At 34.6% G+C, this 16,807-nt stretch overlaps 1 protein-coding gene across 2 annotated transcripts in view; it reads right to left on the reverse strand.

Moving 5' to 3' along the window:
- Positions 1–16,807, reverse strand: part of FNDC3A (fibronectin type III domain containing 3A) — a 138,561-nt gene that overhangs the window by 78,800 nt on the left and 42,954 nt on the right. For both annotated transcript variants that reach the window (XM_074378142.1, XM_010951413.3), the window contains exon 3: positions 8,903–8,978. In XM_074378142.1, the coding sequence (XP_074234243.1) occupies positions 8,903–8,978 (76 nt within the window). The remainder of the gene's footprint in view (positions 1–8,902; positions 8,979–16,807) is intronic.

The following is a 16,807-nucleotide window of genomic DNA, read 5'->3' on the forward strand; positions in this document are numbered from 1 at the left end:
GGAGATCCTACTGATACACCCCGACTTTGAACTTCTAGCCTCCAGGATTGTGAGACATTAAATTTCTGTTCAGTTTGTGGTCCTGTGCTATGGAAGCCCTAAAAAACTATAAACCATCTAATTTTCAAACCCCATTTAAGATTCACCAATTGTCCTAATAATGTGCTTTCCAGAAAAAGGATCTAGTTCAGAATTACATACTGCATTTAGTTGGCATGTCCCTTTAGTCTATCATCCTGAACAGTTCCTTGGTCTTTCCTTGACTTTCATGATCTCAACTTTTGAAGACTATGAGCTAGTTATTTTGTAGAATGTCTCTTGATTTGAGTTTGTACTGTTTCCTTATGTTTAAATTCAGATCAAGCATTTTTGGCAGAAATATCGCAGAAGTGACACCATGTTCCTCTTAATGCATCATATCAGGTAGCACACAATTTTGATTTCTGACTTTACTGATGACATACAATTTGATCATGATTGAGATGGTGTATGCCAGGCTTCATCACCGTAAAGTTACTATATTTTTTATTATTATTTTTTTTGCCTTTAATCAATAAGTATCCTGTGGGGAGTTTTTTTTTTTTTAAATCTTTGAATGCCAAGTGTCTTCTGTACTCCTTTATTATCATCATAGAAGAAGCATCAAGAAGCACAGCAATGATAGCAGATTTCTTTTTAAAACTTAGTATTAAATATCTTTTCCCCATTTTAATTTTACATTACTCTGACAAGAAAAAAAATTAAAACTCAAATTATTTAAGGCCTGGACATACTTCCATGATTAGCCTGTGTAAAAGTTGGTGGCTTTGCTCTTCCTGCTGTGTGAGCAGGTCCAGGACAGAGAAAGATGGGACCAGGTTACAGCTGTTTTGAAAAGTGTGCCACAATATTGGATAGCCTGTTATAAGCCAGGTTACAAAGTAAGGATGGGGGTAAGTGAGGGACATTTTCTTCCAGAAACAGAATTTCTAAAGAGTCTCAATCTATCATTTTTACCCAGATGGTTGTAGGAGGGGTAAAACTCCAACATGAGCTTCAAAGTCCTGTCTCTGCGAGGGGTTAGGAGTTGCCTTACTGAGGGGGATGGCTAAGTTTAACCATAGGGAATGGAGAGTTTATTGCCCAGCGAATGTGAAGTGGACTGAAACTTGGTTGGTACTGAATTCTCTAAGAGGTTTCTTTTGGAAACAGATAATTCAGACTCTTTCTCTCACTTCAGCAAAGAAGTTATTGTAAAAGCACCTCGGAAGTTCCTCCTGTGCCCTGAGGGGTGGCTCCAAGGAAGGAGTTGTCAGTGCAGCCACCTTCTAGGCCATAATGAAACTCCTGAAGGTTGGAGACCTCACAGAAGTGGACAAAAGCTACTGCCACCACCAGGATGTGGAAGATCTGAAGAGACTGGAACCAAATGTCAAATTTTCCAGGGAAGAAGCGCTCAGGAATCTGCAGAACATAAAGGCCAGCTCCAGTGATGTTCATCACAGCCATGAAGAAGACTCAGCCCACCTGGCCCACTGTGGTAGCCTTGATGAAGCCCTCTGCGATTGTGAAGTGCATGGTGGCGCAACATTACTCAAGCCAAACCCCAAGAAACTGTGTAAACAGTCCATTTTTCATCAGACCTTCAATTTATTCATTTATTTATTCATATTTGTGTGAACTTAGTTTCCCTTTTTATTCAGTGGGCTTTAATCCATTTCTAACATTATTTTTATACTCAAATTATGCCCAATTTTGCTAGTGGAAGCTCCTCCAAGCAGGCCATGATGTCCTTTTGACATGGCTCCATCCATTTTTGAGCACTTTCTTCTTTCTGGGATAACAATATGTTCTAGTCTCATCTTGAATGTTCTCTGCCCCAGACCAAGAATCAGAAATGTATGATTTTTCTGACTCAGTTGCCACAGGATTCATTCCTGTTTCCTCCCTTTCCACATCTATGACTCCTTCTCTGCTCTCATAATTCTTAATATAACGGCTTCTTTCATTTTGTCCCCTGTGTATGTAATCAGTCTTCCGTCTCTGCTACCATTCTTGCTCCTGGCAGATGTTCTCCTCACCTCACCTTGTCTCCCCACACCCCCACACTGGGTGACCTTCCTAGCGGGGTTGCAGGCCTCACCCAACTCAGACTCTGACATCCCATGTTGAGCTCCCTGCCCCCCACCCCCATGTGGATGTCCTTCTCTCCTTGGCTCCGTGCGGTCACACACAATCTCGAATGCCCTTTGCTGGGCCGCCCACTCCAGTTTTGTGTATATTCTCTTCTCACCACATTTGGGATCTGACTTCCCACATCAGGCCATGCTACCCTTCAGCCCACCATGTGGATTACCTCCTTACTCTGCTTGGGCTCTAATCCACACCAGACCAGTCCTCTATGAGGATAACTTCCCTACTCAACTGAGGCTCTCATTTCCTATGCTAGGCTGCCCCCCAGTGTGGATGGGGCTTCCTTGGGTTCTGATACCTCCTGTCATGCCATGAGGATCCCTTCCTCACACGCTCAGGTTCTGATTCTCCTTGCCGGACCCCACTGTCTACCTCCCATGTAGACAAGATCCTCATCACCTCATTTGGGCTCTGGCTCCTCAAACCAAGTCATCCTTGGTAACTGTCTCATATCTGATAATTTTATAAACATGTCATTTATTTTTGTCAAAGCTTACTGATTAAAAATGCAGAGAAAGAGAGCCTTAAAGAACAAAGTCCTGGATAATATAACATAAGACAAAGCTTCAGACTGGCAGTGGGCCAGTGATCAAATTTTATTTTATCTTTCCATAAAGATGTATGAGAAAGTCTGTCAAACAAGCTTGAGGAAATAAGTAAAGAGTGCTTGCTTATTTGACTTTTGTCTCTTACTGAATACTGAATGAATGAATGAAGAATATAAGGTCCTCACTGGTGCTGAAACGCAACTGTGGAAGCAATGTTGCAAAACAAATCATCAAAATGGAGATCGGTTAATCCATGATCAATATAACTTGGGTTGATATATCTGATGTAGGTCTTTGGGTTTTATAATATAAATAGTATATCCAAAAGGTATGGTCTAATTTCTTATAATAATCTCTATGACTAATTATAGTCCAAGTTCTATATAATGAACGGACACACACACACACACTCTGTCTTTCTCCAAATAAACAAGTATAAGACAGATGTAAAAATAATCACTGAATTGCTTAATATAATCTGACTGATATAACAGTAAGTGGTAGAACTAAAACTCAAACCCAGGTAGCATGCACTTAACTACTGCCTTATTAGGTTAATAAAATTAAATAATAATGAATATCTTTTTCTCCTAAAAATATATCATTTGAAGGAGCCAGAGTATATAAAAACTGTTCAAGCATAACTGGTCTAAATATTTATATATATATATATAAATTTCTATCTGGCATGGGCAGCATGGAATCACACCACAGTAGAAGTCCCATAACAATGTAAAACCATTAGATTTTTAATTAACAAATTCTTATTCTTTAGTCCTATTTATTCATTTTGAGGTGTCAAGAAAGAAAAGGGGGAAGAAAAAAGAAAGCTAAACCTGCCTCTCAGTAAGTAGGATATTTAGATAAAACTGTCTATAAAGACTTCATATACTTGTCACATAGAAATGCTCAAGAAAGATTAGTTTTTTCTCTTTCTCATTCAATTTAATTAAACATTTACTGATCATTCTCTATGTGCTGTGTGCTAAGCAAGGCACTAGGTCTACAAACATATATAAAACTTAATTTCTGCCCTCAATTATTTCTGTATGTGTATCCACAGGTAGGAGGGGAGAGAAACTGAAGAAAGATCTTGTCTGCACACACTTCACAGAACAGATGATGTATGAAGGGTGGGTAGCAATGTTTTGCCAGGAAAGCCAGCTCTACAACAGGGATCTTAAGAGTTCATCACATACTCTCTAAAAAATATGCTTTTAGGACCTTACAAGTAACCCAAACTCAGAAACTTTGATTAACTCTCTGTTCTGTATAACTCCCCACAAAACAAAACTAAGAAGGGCTCTTTAGGTACTTGTTACAAAGAGCTTTTAATACTAAACCTTAAGCTTACAGAGAAAAAAAATGTGACAATGAATATATGTATGTTCATGTATAATTGAAAAATTGTGCTCTACACTGGAATTTGACACAACATTGTAAAATGACTATTACTCAGTAAAAAATGTTAAAAAATACTGAACCTTAAGATTTATTCACTCAATGAATTTTTACATTCTTATACACAATTACCAGACAAAAATGAATTTTCGTAATATCTACCATTATACAAGACAATTTGTTGACATGCTATCAATGTACTTCACTAAAAAAACCATAAAAACATCAAGTTGTTAGGTATTTCAAAATAACTTTTAATAGAAAAAAGAACAGATTCAAGATAGTACTTTGATTTCAAAAGTGATGATGAATTTGTTTTAAAACCGATGAGTAATGGCTTAAGATGGCAAAAATGAAGTATAGGTTAGAATCAGGTAGTATAACTAAATAAACCAATGAGCAGAACGGCAAACTGGAAAGTGGTAAAAGGCAGGGAACTATACTTTTAGATATTTAAAGAGCTGTGCATTGTCTAAAAGAACATAAAATAAGGCAAAGGGTAAGGAAAGACAGGCATCAAATCCTGCATTAGACTCAGAAAGAATGGTATGGAACAATTAAAAATGATCAAATCAAATAAAGTATATTATTTTCATTATAAATATGAAATGTATTTTAAAAATAAATATTAAAAAGTCCTTATTTCTGGACAATTTCTACCCCCCCCCCTTTTTAGGGGTGGAGGGAAAAGAGAAGCTATACAATGCATTTAAAAGAATACTTGTTACATTTTATTGAACTTTTCCAGATGTCTGAAGTAGGGAGATTTTCAGGTTAACCAATGACCTCATATTAACAGAATAGGAAGATGTCATTTATCTTTCCAAACTGTAAATTGGATTTTACCTCTCTTGCATAATCTCCTTCGATGGCACTTCCTCACCTTTATAATAGTTAAAGTTCTTAGTTTGGCAGTCAAGCCATTTCAAAAGCTGACTATATTTTCAGATCTTCTCTGTCCACATTCCCTTTATACAACTTTTTAGCAATTCTGACCTCTTTACAGTTATTCAAATAAGTTGTTCTTTCCTTCTGTTGCTTTTTGTACACTATTCCCTCTGCCTAAGATGCTTTCTTGAGACCCCTTTTGTCCATTTGGCCAACTGTTATTTTCCTTAAAGACAGGGCATGTCACTTTTTCTTTGAATAGTTTTTTCCTGACGTAATCACTCTGTGATTACATCCCACTATGCTCCCACAATACCCTATGCATATCTCTAATGGTTCTTTTTACACTGTGATACAACTGTCAGTCTCCCTACCTTTCCCCTCCTACATACACTGTGTTCTTGAATGGCAGGAACTGTGTCATAGTTTTCTTTGAAGCCCTTGCAGCTGGCACAGAATACCTCAGCAGAGACTTAGTAAATTCATGAAAAAAAATATTAGCAATTTGTCTATCCAAGCAGTATGCTATATGTAGAAAAAAGTACTATATTGAGCTCTACCCATAACTAGTTATAACTCACAAATTCTGAATCTCCAGTAAAATATGGGGATTATTTAGATATCTAATGTTCCCTGTGATCCTTTAACTTGGTTTTTGTTTCTATAATTTCTTGACAGGTTATAAAACTATTTTAAAGAAGTCTTTAATTCAAATGCTTATTAACTTACACTGGATTTATCTTAATTCTTTAGGTTTTACTATAGAGGTTTGTTTTATTAACATGGTGGCTATGAAGAGAAAAGAAAAGCTTTCCTAACTTGATGCCTTAGGGACCCTATTTTTTATCAGTTTCAAAGGTATATGATTTTCCTCCCTTAAGACTTTCTCTTTCTCATATGTTGCCCCCACTTCTATTTATACTTTTACTTTTCACCTAGCTCAAGAATTAGGTCAAGAAGATGATTTCCATGTGATAGAAACTAGTGAGGGCAAAGAGCAAGAAAAGCGAGGAAAGGATGAGCTCTAGCAGTCCTTAGTCTTTTCTCCTCCTGTCTTCTCTTGCTTGGAGTGAGGGCACATTGGGCTTTACAAAGACTTCAAGCCCAGTCTTTTGTTCACTATTACCTTCCATCTATATCTCAATTTTAAAATTTGGAACAGACAAAAATATAAAGAGGGGAGAGCTTTTTTACTTTCTGTATGGCTCCCTCTAAATTTTCCTGTGTTTTTAAAACTCTGTCCAGCAGTAACTTTAAAACAGTCCCCACTCTTACAATCTAACAAAGCAAAGGGTATGTCCCTGCCTAAAAATATCTTCATATGGTAGTCAATTCCTACTACTAGGATATCGTTAGTACCACAGACACATTATAAACTAGACAGGTTTTTTGGTCCTGACTTAAGGGATAACTGCTACATAAAAAAATCAATTTAATTGATTTTATGAGAGAGGGGGTTTACAAATTACAGTTACAAACTGACTTTTAAAATGTAAGTTATTAGGGGGAGGGTATAGTTCAGTAGTAGAGTGCGTGCTTAGCATGCATGAGGTCCTGGGTGCAATCCCTAAAGACCTCCATTTAAATAAGATTAAAAAAAAAACTAATTACCTCTCCTTGCCAAAAAAATTAAAAAAAAAATAAGTTATTTAAAATTCAAAGTCTGGTATCCAATGGCAACCATCAGTTTTTGCACTTTAAGTCACACTAAAACAATAAATGAGTATCCCCATTAGCAGACATGTTTGAAAAGATGAATGTTATATTACCTAAAATGCTTCCATCATATGAATGTTCTCTACACTTACTGTGGTAATTATTTCATGATGTATCTAAGTCAAGTTGTTACACTGTATACCTTAAACTTACAGAGTGCTATATGCCAATTATATCTCAATAAAACTGGAAGAAAAAAATGCTTCCATCATAAACAGTATGTATTGAAAATAATTTGAAAAGAGATGTACAAATAAACCTAAGGTGTGTGTTCTATTAAAAACTTACATTCTAAGAGGTACCAAGTATAAAAATAAAATTATTTTTATGAAAACCTAATTGACATGTAAAGACTGGCGAAGTTTATTATACTGCTTATAAATTCTACTACCTGGTTTCTTTGAAGTCCATAATACGTGGACCCTTCCAAATAACTTCATTATTTGTGAACTTACCAAATGACTGCTGCTCAAAAGACTTAAATTAACTTAGAGAAAGTGCTAACTCTAAGATGTCTGTAAGGTTTAGATGGCAAAAGTTTTAATTGTAATTATTGGGCCAGCTGCTTCTCTAGAAAGCGTTAGGTCTATTTCTTTGATTAAATCGATTTGACAGCCCAGGTTAAATAGGGAGTGAGGGATAATCTTGGCTGACACCAATCGTCTTGGAGTAATTGCTAGGGTCCACTTCCACTCTTAGAGTATCCTGGTTTGGACAATAAAGCATATGGTCACTCTACTCCTAACATGCTCTTTTCAAATGAAAGCAGAAACTATTAGGTACCCAATATGCAAAAGGCCAAGAACTGAAAGCAATACAAAGAAATGTAAGAAATGGCATCTGCCCATAAAGTGCTTAAAACTTAGTTGGAGAGACTGAATAAACATACTAAGCTAAACATACAAAATTTATTTTAATTAATTAATTAATTAACTTATTTATTTATTTATATTGAGTTATAGCCAGTTTACAATGTTGTGTCAATTCCCAGTGTAGAGCACAACTTTTCAGTCATACATAAACATGCATATATTCATTGCCGCATTCTTTTTCACTGTGAGCTACCACAAGATCTTGTATATATTTCCCTGTGCCATACAGTATAGTCTTGTTTATCTATTCTACATACGCCCGTTAGTATCTACAAATTTCAAACTCCCAGTCTGTCTCTTCCCATCCCACTAAACATACAAAATTTAAATAGCTTTAAAAATATTAACTAGAAGAAGTATTACAAGAAGTGTTTTGGGGTTTTATGAGATGGGTTCATTTTCTATTAAACACCGTCACAGCATCCGTCGTCACCATCTACTGAATGCATCATATGTGCGAGGTCTAGTTTAGAGTACTTTATATGTATATTAATTAACCCTCACAACTATCCTATGAGGTGTGCTATTATTAACAGGGATAGGAAACTCACAGATGAGAAACATGTATGATGAAGTTAAATAACCACTATGCATGCAAAAGTTCACACACCTAATAAGTGGCAGAGTTGAGATTTAAATCTAGGTTCTCTAATTCCAAAGCTGGTGACCTTTTTGTTGTTCTTATCTTCGCATAGGGTAGTGGTTCTCAACTGGGGGTGATTTTTCGCTTCCCAGGGAACCTTTGATGATACCTGGAGACATTCTTGTTTGGCACAAATGTGGGGAGGGGGTTGGCTACAGAGTGGAAGGGATGCTTACTAAAGACTTTACAAAAAACCTTTAAAAAGATAAGATCTGAGCGCAGTCTGAAAGCATCTGTATAGGCTGGAAGTGATAGAAATATGGGTAAATTCTAGATAAGAAGAATAGTACAGAAAGTATAAGAAAGGTTCAGAGACAGTGGAATAAGCTAACTTAGCAAGACTGAAGGGAAACAGTATTGAAAGGAAAGTGGGAACCAAGACAAGAAAGATGAAATGATCTTCCAAAAAGACTAATGAGCCTAAACTGAATTCACTGAAGATTTCCAAGCAGAAAAGTGACATCAACAATATAGTAAGATTAATCAAGAAATCAGGGCAGAGACTAATTAGGATGCTACTGCAATAGTTAAGCCATAAGGTATTCAGAGTTTGTGCCTTGGTGTGGTGGTAGAGGGAATGAAAGGAAGAGACCACAAGCACACACTTTTAGGCATCATGAATTTTAGTCTTTTCTCAAACGATAATAAATTATCATTCTTACCTGCAATGCACTGAAATTGTCCATCTTCTCTTCTTATTGTAAATGCTTCCCCTGGGTTAACTTGTACCAGAATAACCTTAAAATGAGGGGAAGAAATATTAATCAAAAGAATAATAGAATAAATCAGTTCATCAACACATTAAATGTGAGTAATGTGAGCTATTCAATCATATGAAACTGGGAAGGAAAATGGGGATTACACATTTGTTTAAAAAAGTATTACTTCACTTTTCTGGAGGTCAGACTTAAGCCAAAAGTAAAGGAATAAAAAAAAAAAGAGGACTTTATTGGAAAGTCAGTAAACTTCACCCTGAAACAAGGATGGAGGCAAATCACACAATATCTGGATCATCTATGCTTACTTCATCAGTTATCAAGTATTGTGTTTTTCTAAAAGTATAAGTTGATAGTAAAGCATGAGAAGAGCACATCTGAATTAGTCTGACACCTCAAATTATACATGAAAATGTTAAATTAATCCCGTAATTGTGAGTAGTTTTCTTTTCATTACAGAGGTAATACACACTAATTTTCTGACATCTGAAAAACAGAAACACAAAACACTGGAAAAAATCTGAAGTTCTTCTATCTTAATCCTCATTGTCAACATTCTGATAAATTTCTTAGACTTGTTCTCTATGCGTAGGCTTAGTCTTCCCCCTTATATTTAAGGGGGAAAATAAGACCTCCAATTTTCTATCTTTTTTTGGTTTAATATTATAAAAAAGACTTTTCCATGTTATTACTCAAAGTATGTCATCAAATGACTGACTATACCATAAACTACTTAACCATTCTCTTAATTAAGAAATTCAGGAAGTTCTCCATTTTTCCATGATTATACACAGCGCCAAAGTGAGCACTCTGGTATGCAGTTTTCCCCTCTCTATAATTAGTACTGTTTCCTTATGATATATTATTCCCAGAAACAGAAATAGTGTCTGTTGCTAAAGTGCTTTTTAAAGGGGTTTTATGAATTCTCAAACACCCTTTAACCACATTCTCTGCAATCCTAGAAATTATAGTTTTAAAATCTCTGCTACCTTGATAGATGAAAATAGTACATTACTATTGTTTTAATTTGCACTTCTTTGATTATTAGTGCAGTTAAATGCTACCTTTACATTTGCTACTAGCTTTTTTATAAACTGGCTGTTTGTCATCTTACCCTTTATCTTTTGGGGTCTTACGTGTTCTTAGCAATTCATATAAATTCTTTGCATCATCATCATCAAAAACAACTATATTATACTGCAAATATTCTCCCATTTTGTATTCTTAATTTTTTAATACAACTGTTTATTTTTCCTGTAGCTGATATTCCCTGTTTTTTCCTTTGTGACATCCTCTGTTGCTTTTAAATTTAATCTGTGGTTGGTTAATTAGCACTTGAAATGTGGCTTGTTTTTGTCTATATGGACATTGCTGTAAGTGTAAAGTATACGCTGGCTTTCAAAGGCAGTACAAAAAACTCAACAATGCAAAATACTCTGTCAATAATTTTTATATTGATTACATATTGAAATAATATTTTGAACATATTGGGTTAAATAAAACATCATTACAATTAATTTCTCCTGTGTTTACTTTTCTTAATGTGGCTACTAAATTTTTTAAAATTACTTATGTGATTGGCATTATATTTCCATTGGACAATAATGACCTAGAGGTTTTGATAAAAATGCTAGGTTCTCTTTTCTTCTAGTTTTATATAATTTAATTGCTTATATTTAGTTCTTTAATGCACCTAAAATTTATCTGGAGAAGACCCAAAAGTATTTCTTTCCCCAGAGAGCTAACCAATACAATTTACTAAATTTAAGACACTTTCCTTAGCACACAAAATATTCTTCTGGTCTGAAATATGTTCTTATTTTAATCATTTTAAATACTGTAACTTTAGAAACATGTTTTCTGATGGTGTATCTCAATTACTACTCTTCTTCAAATATTTCTTTGATATTGACTGGTGGTAAGTGCTATGAGAGAAGTTAAGTACTATCAGAGCACACAGGACCAAGTATCTTAGTCTGTTACCTGAGCATATGTGTGTGCAAGTGTGTGTTTGTGTTTAATGGCTTTCTAGAGAATGTAAACTTTAAGCTGAGTTCTGAAGCCTGAGCAGGAACTAGCTAGGCAAGAAGAAAGGGAAGGCCTTTAAGGTACAGAGAAGAACAAATACAAAGCTCCAGGAGAGGAAATCTCATCAACGGTTTATCATATTCAATGCACCAAAAGAAGTTCTTTTGTTCTATATAGTTGGAGAGTAGTGCAGGCGGAGATTAACGGTTGGGGAAAAAGGGTTACAAGAAAAAGGTGAGAAATGTGGGGAAAAGTAGTCAGGAGTCGGGTTATGAAGGGTCTTGTGAGCAAGTAGTGCTATGAAGGATCACCCTGGCTGCAGTGTAGACACCAGATACAGGAAGACCTGTCAGGAGGTTACAGTAGTCATCTAAGTAGGTTTCTTTTAATGCATTAATTTCTATTCTCAACTTGTATTATTCCCTTTCTTTTGTTTTCCGTAGGCTTACCATGTTGTTTCTAACCTTTTCAGTTGAATAACCTATTTTATTCTTTCTTTAGTAATATGTGCACTTCAAACTATGAATTTTACTCAGTTTAACTATAATAGAATGCTTTCACTATCGTTTTTTATATTTTCTGCTATTTTCTTCTTGATTACCACTGTGATCCAATAGTTGTTTACAGAAACTTACAATTTTGAAAGTGGGCTGAAGGACCTTCAGTTTGCTTTTATTTCGAAAACATTTTTTTAAAATCAATCTCAAACAAATCCATGGTCCTTTAAAACTTTTTTAACCCATTTTGTTTCTTTCACTCCTTTCCTTATTAGTGTTAGAATTTGGTAGAGGTAGTGAATTACTGAAGGATGTTACCTGAGGCCAGCACTGGTTTAAGGCAAGGAGTTCTTAACCTGGGGGCCACAGACATCCACTCAAAGGGTCTGTGAACCATCCAGAATTGTACATAAAACTTTCTGTAGATATTACAGTCTTCTAGGAAAGGATTCACTATTTTCACTAGATTTCATTAAATTCTTAATGGGGTCCAAGACCCAATGTACTGCTTGCTGTGTCACACCATGCTGTGTGCTTTACATACATGTTATCTCTTTCAATTATGATCATCTATCAGTGCTGGTTGTACTATGGAGCCCTATAAAATACTAGTAATTCCTTCACTACACTACTGTAGTGAATGAATTCATTCACTACAAACTTGGGGAAAAGAAATCAAACTAAGGAAACCAAACAGCATACACACAACTAAGATATCCTGGTATTAACTAAAAAAGGATAAACAAGCTCTTTTAAACTATAATAAGATGCTCAGGAAAATGGCAGGAAGTTAAGTTTATTCATTCATCTAAAAAATCATTTATTAAACACCCACTGTGTGACACCTACTCTTGTATGTACTGAGGACACTAAGAAGAAAAATAAATCACAGTCCCAGTCCAAGGCCTCAAGGAGTACACAGTCTAGTAAGGGAGGCAGACAAGTATTCAACCAATAAATTGTACAGTGTAATAAATGGTATGACAAAGATATGAATAATGTACTACAGCCTCCACTCAGCCCAGGATGATCAGGAAAGATTCCAGGAAGAGATGATAGCTACATAATGTTTAGAGGGATAACCAAGAGCTAACGAGCTAAAGATGGGGAGAGAACACACATACCATGTATAAAATCATGAGGGTAAAAAGAGATCATGGTCAATTTGAAAATGGGAAGAAGTGTGGCATAGATGAAGTTTAAACTAGTTTGAGAAATGCAACTGAAACAGATACAATTGGGAGGATAAGGAGGGGCTAAATCATGAAGATCCTTAAATGTAAAGCTAAGAAGTTAAATCTTCAGGCAAGGCTATTAAACAGGGAAGCTTCTACAAATCAAAAGAAATGATCCATTATGGTATGTCCTCTACGTACAATTAAGTTAGAAACCAGCAATTTTTAAGAAGTTTAAAAATGTTTACAAATTTTAAAAAGTTTCAATAATTTGTGGAGTAAGGAAGAAATTACAATTTTAAAAAGCAACAGAAGTAAAAAATATAAAATAAATAAATAAATAAATAAATAAAATAAAATAAAATAAAATAAAATAAAATAAAATAAAATAAAAAAAAAACTGGAACAGAAGTAAATTGTAACCAAAACATTAAAACCCTGGAATGCAGGCAAAACTGTGTTTGTCAAAAAACACAGACTTTTAAAAACTTACAAAAGACTGAAAATTAATATACTAATTCAAAGAAAATAAAAGGAAGGAAACAAAAGAGCAGAAATAATGAAGCAGAAAACAAAAAAAATGCTGGAGGATGAGAAAATAGCTCTAACAGGAGTCAGAGTATAAGATAACCAAGAGAAAAATTGCAAGAGGAAAAAATAATCACCTTTTTCAGTGTGGAATTTTTTTCCCCCAAAAGATTCTCAAACCTTGGGAGATTTTATGCAAGTAGATGACTACAAAATGCATATTACAAAATCTAGGAATTTATTCCTCTACATAGTTTTATTTGGAGGAATAATGAAATCATGGTTTTTCTCCCAAGATCTTTACAAGTCTAGCTCCTTATTACTCAGGTATCTCAAATATCATCTCCTCAGAGAGATCTTCCTTGCCCATCAAATTCTAGGGTATATATACCCTTACACATTTTCTACCAAATCAATCTATTTTGTTTTAATCTAGCACTTATCACTATCTGAAATTATTCTGTGCAGTTATTTGGTTAGTTGTATACTGAGCCATTTCCACTCCACTAGAACAAGAGCTCATCTCTAAGTAAACACCTTTAACTTGTCTTTTAAAATGCTATACTTTAGGGCCTGGCTCATAACAGATTTTAGGTAACTTTTGTTCAATGAATAAACAGCTGAACAGTGAGGACTGAGAAATACATAGAATTCATTCACTCAACAAACACTTATAGAGGTCTTATTACAATGTAAGGCTCTATTCTAGGTAATGGAGCTAAAGTAGTAAACAAAACAGACAAAAATTCTGCCTTCATGTTATGGCAGAAAAAGGAAGTAATAGGATTCAAGTTACACCACTGAGTAATACGAGTTGAGATAATTATTTTGAGAAGTCTAAAAGAAAATGTAAGCTGATTAGAAGAAACATATACATACATACATATATATACATATATATATATATGGTTAAGAATAATTTCATTGTTGCCAATATCACAGATCAAACCAGGGCTATTTTATAATAAGGTGCCTAACTGAATTCTAAGCCCACTCATAGATTTCTGGCAAATAATCAACAGAGATTTTTGTCCAGCTTCAAAATGTAGAATTCACATATCTTCAAATTATCTGGATTACTATGCCATTTTACATTGCTCTGCACAAATGCAGTAGAATTTCCCATAATCTCATCATAAAAATTGTACAATATGATAAGGAGAAAGAGAACAACTACATATGATAAACTAGTAACTTTACCTGAGATAAAATATGCCCCCAAACTGTTTCCAGCTCTATCATAAATGAATTAGTACAGCTTCTTGACATACATTATCTAATTTGGTGCACACAGAAATCTTAAAAACAAAGTAACTCTCAGAAGTGTGACAGGTGAGGAACCCTGGTAAATTATCCATCATTTTGTGATTCATATCATTGATGTCTCTATTAGCATAGAGGAATATTACAGAGCATATTTTACAAATATAGTAACATAAAATGATTATGAAATACTTGATTGTACTTTTAAAAATGAGATTCTTCATTTTAAAATCCCAGTCTGTCCCTTCCCACCCCCCGCCCCCTTGGCAACCACAAGTTTGTATTCTATGTCTATGAGTCTGTTTCTGTTTTGTATTTATGCTTTTGTTTTTGTTTGTTCGTTCATTTTGTTTTTTAGATTCCACATATGAGCGATCTCATATGGTATTTTTTCTTTCTCTTTCTGGCTTACTTCACTTAGAATGACATTATCCAGGAACATCTATGTTGCTGCAAATGGAGTTATGTTGTCAGTTTTTATGGCTGAATAGTATTCCATTGTATAAATATACCACAGCTTCTTTATCCAGCCATCTGTTCATGGACATTTAGGCTGTTTCCATGTCTTGGCTCTTGTAAATAGTGCTGCTATGAACACTGGGGTGCAGGTGTCATTTTGAAGTAGGGTTCCTTCTGAATATATGCCCAGGAGCAGGATTCCTGGGTCATATGGTAAGTCTATTCCTAGTCTTTTTGAGGAATCTCCATACTGTTTTCCACTATGGCTGTACCAAACTGCATTCCCACTAGCAGTGTAGGAGGGTTCCCTTTTCTCCACAGCCTCTCCAGCATTTGTCATTTGTGGAGTTTTGAATGATGGCCACTCTAACTGGTGTGAGGTGATACCTCATTGTAGTTTTAATTTGCATTTCTCTGATATTAGTGATATTGAACATTTTTTCATGTGCCTATGGATTATTTGTATTTCTTCCTTGGAGAATTGCATGTTTACGTCTTTGGCCCATTTTTGGATTGGGTTTTTTTTTCTTATTAAGTTGTATAAGCTGCTTATAAAATGTAGAATAGATAAGCAAGATTATACTGTATAGCACAGGGAAATAATATACAAGATCTTATGGTAGCTCACAGAGAAAAAAATGTGACAATAAATATATATATGTTCATGTATAACTGAAAAATTGTGCTCTACACTGGAATTTGACACATTATAAAATGATTATAAATCAATTAAAAATGTTAAAACAGAATATAAACAGAAAAAATAAAAATGAGATTCTTCAACATCTTCAAATTTCACAAAAACAAATGATCATTCTCATATATATATATCTCTAATGCACTGATCTTTCAATTCCTAACCCCTTTAAAAAATCAGAGTTCAGACCTGACAGTTTCATTACAATCTTTGTAAAACTACTCAAAAGTAGGTGTTCCTCTTCTCCACTCAGTTTCTTTCACTTCTTACATCCCCATATCCATAATAGATTTGGTGCTGTGCTCAAGACCTCACTCTACTCCCAGGATAGATCAGTCAGTTTTCTTTTGTTATTCATTAGTGAAAATGCTTTTAATATCTGGTTTGAGTTAACAGTATCAACAGGGGGTGAGTAGACAAGTGATAAAAGCCAATTGCCTGAACATGTGCCAACAGTTCAACTTCTGGCATTCTGAACAGAGATACGCAGAGCTATTGCACATTTTAAGTGTATTCTGAACTTAAATATTTAATACTACTAATATTTACATTACTTCTTGAATAACAGATAAACATATGCTTGAAACATATATTTTGGATAAGACAGCTACCACCAAAGGGCAGATTAAAGCTGACAATGACTGTAAATAATGTCATATCATGTAGACTTTTAAATTATTCTTACAAGTAGGCTACTCTGATACATGGAAATACTTACACAAAATGTACATTAAACAGTAACACAAAAAATGTACTATAAAGAAATGTCACTACTTAAAGTTGTAACTATGCATAGTACATACATTAATGAACACTAGAAAAATCTAGAAAAATGTGATTAAAATTTAATGCTCCCTAAATTCCCTAATAAATACAATGGCTTGGAGAAGTTATGGAGGACGACAGAAAAAATTTAAGAGGATCAAATATAAAATTATTTCCTTAGAGAAAGAAATAATTTTCAAAAAAAGAAGGAAAGCAGAAAAAGACATCTCTGAAATGAGGAAGGAAAGAGAAAGGCCAACGTGCATAGGTAGATATCAGAAATCAGCAAGCCTGACATGAACACCCCTAAACAAACAGAGCATATAGCCTGGGGAAAGTTAGAGCAAAGATAACCTGAGATAACATTTAGTCCAATGCAGATTTATTTTTTAAAAAGTAAACTAAGAGATGATTATTGGTGCTATTGAAAAAGTTACTT

This window comes from Camelus bactrianus, chromosome 14, assembly GCF_048773025.1.
Source record: "Camelus bactrianus isolate YW-2024 breed Bactrian camel chromosome 14, ASM4877302v1, whole genome shotgun sequence".
Taxonomy (NCBI): Eukaryota; Metazoa; Chordata; class Mammalia; order Artiodactyla; family Camelidae; genus Camelus; species Camelus bactrianus.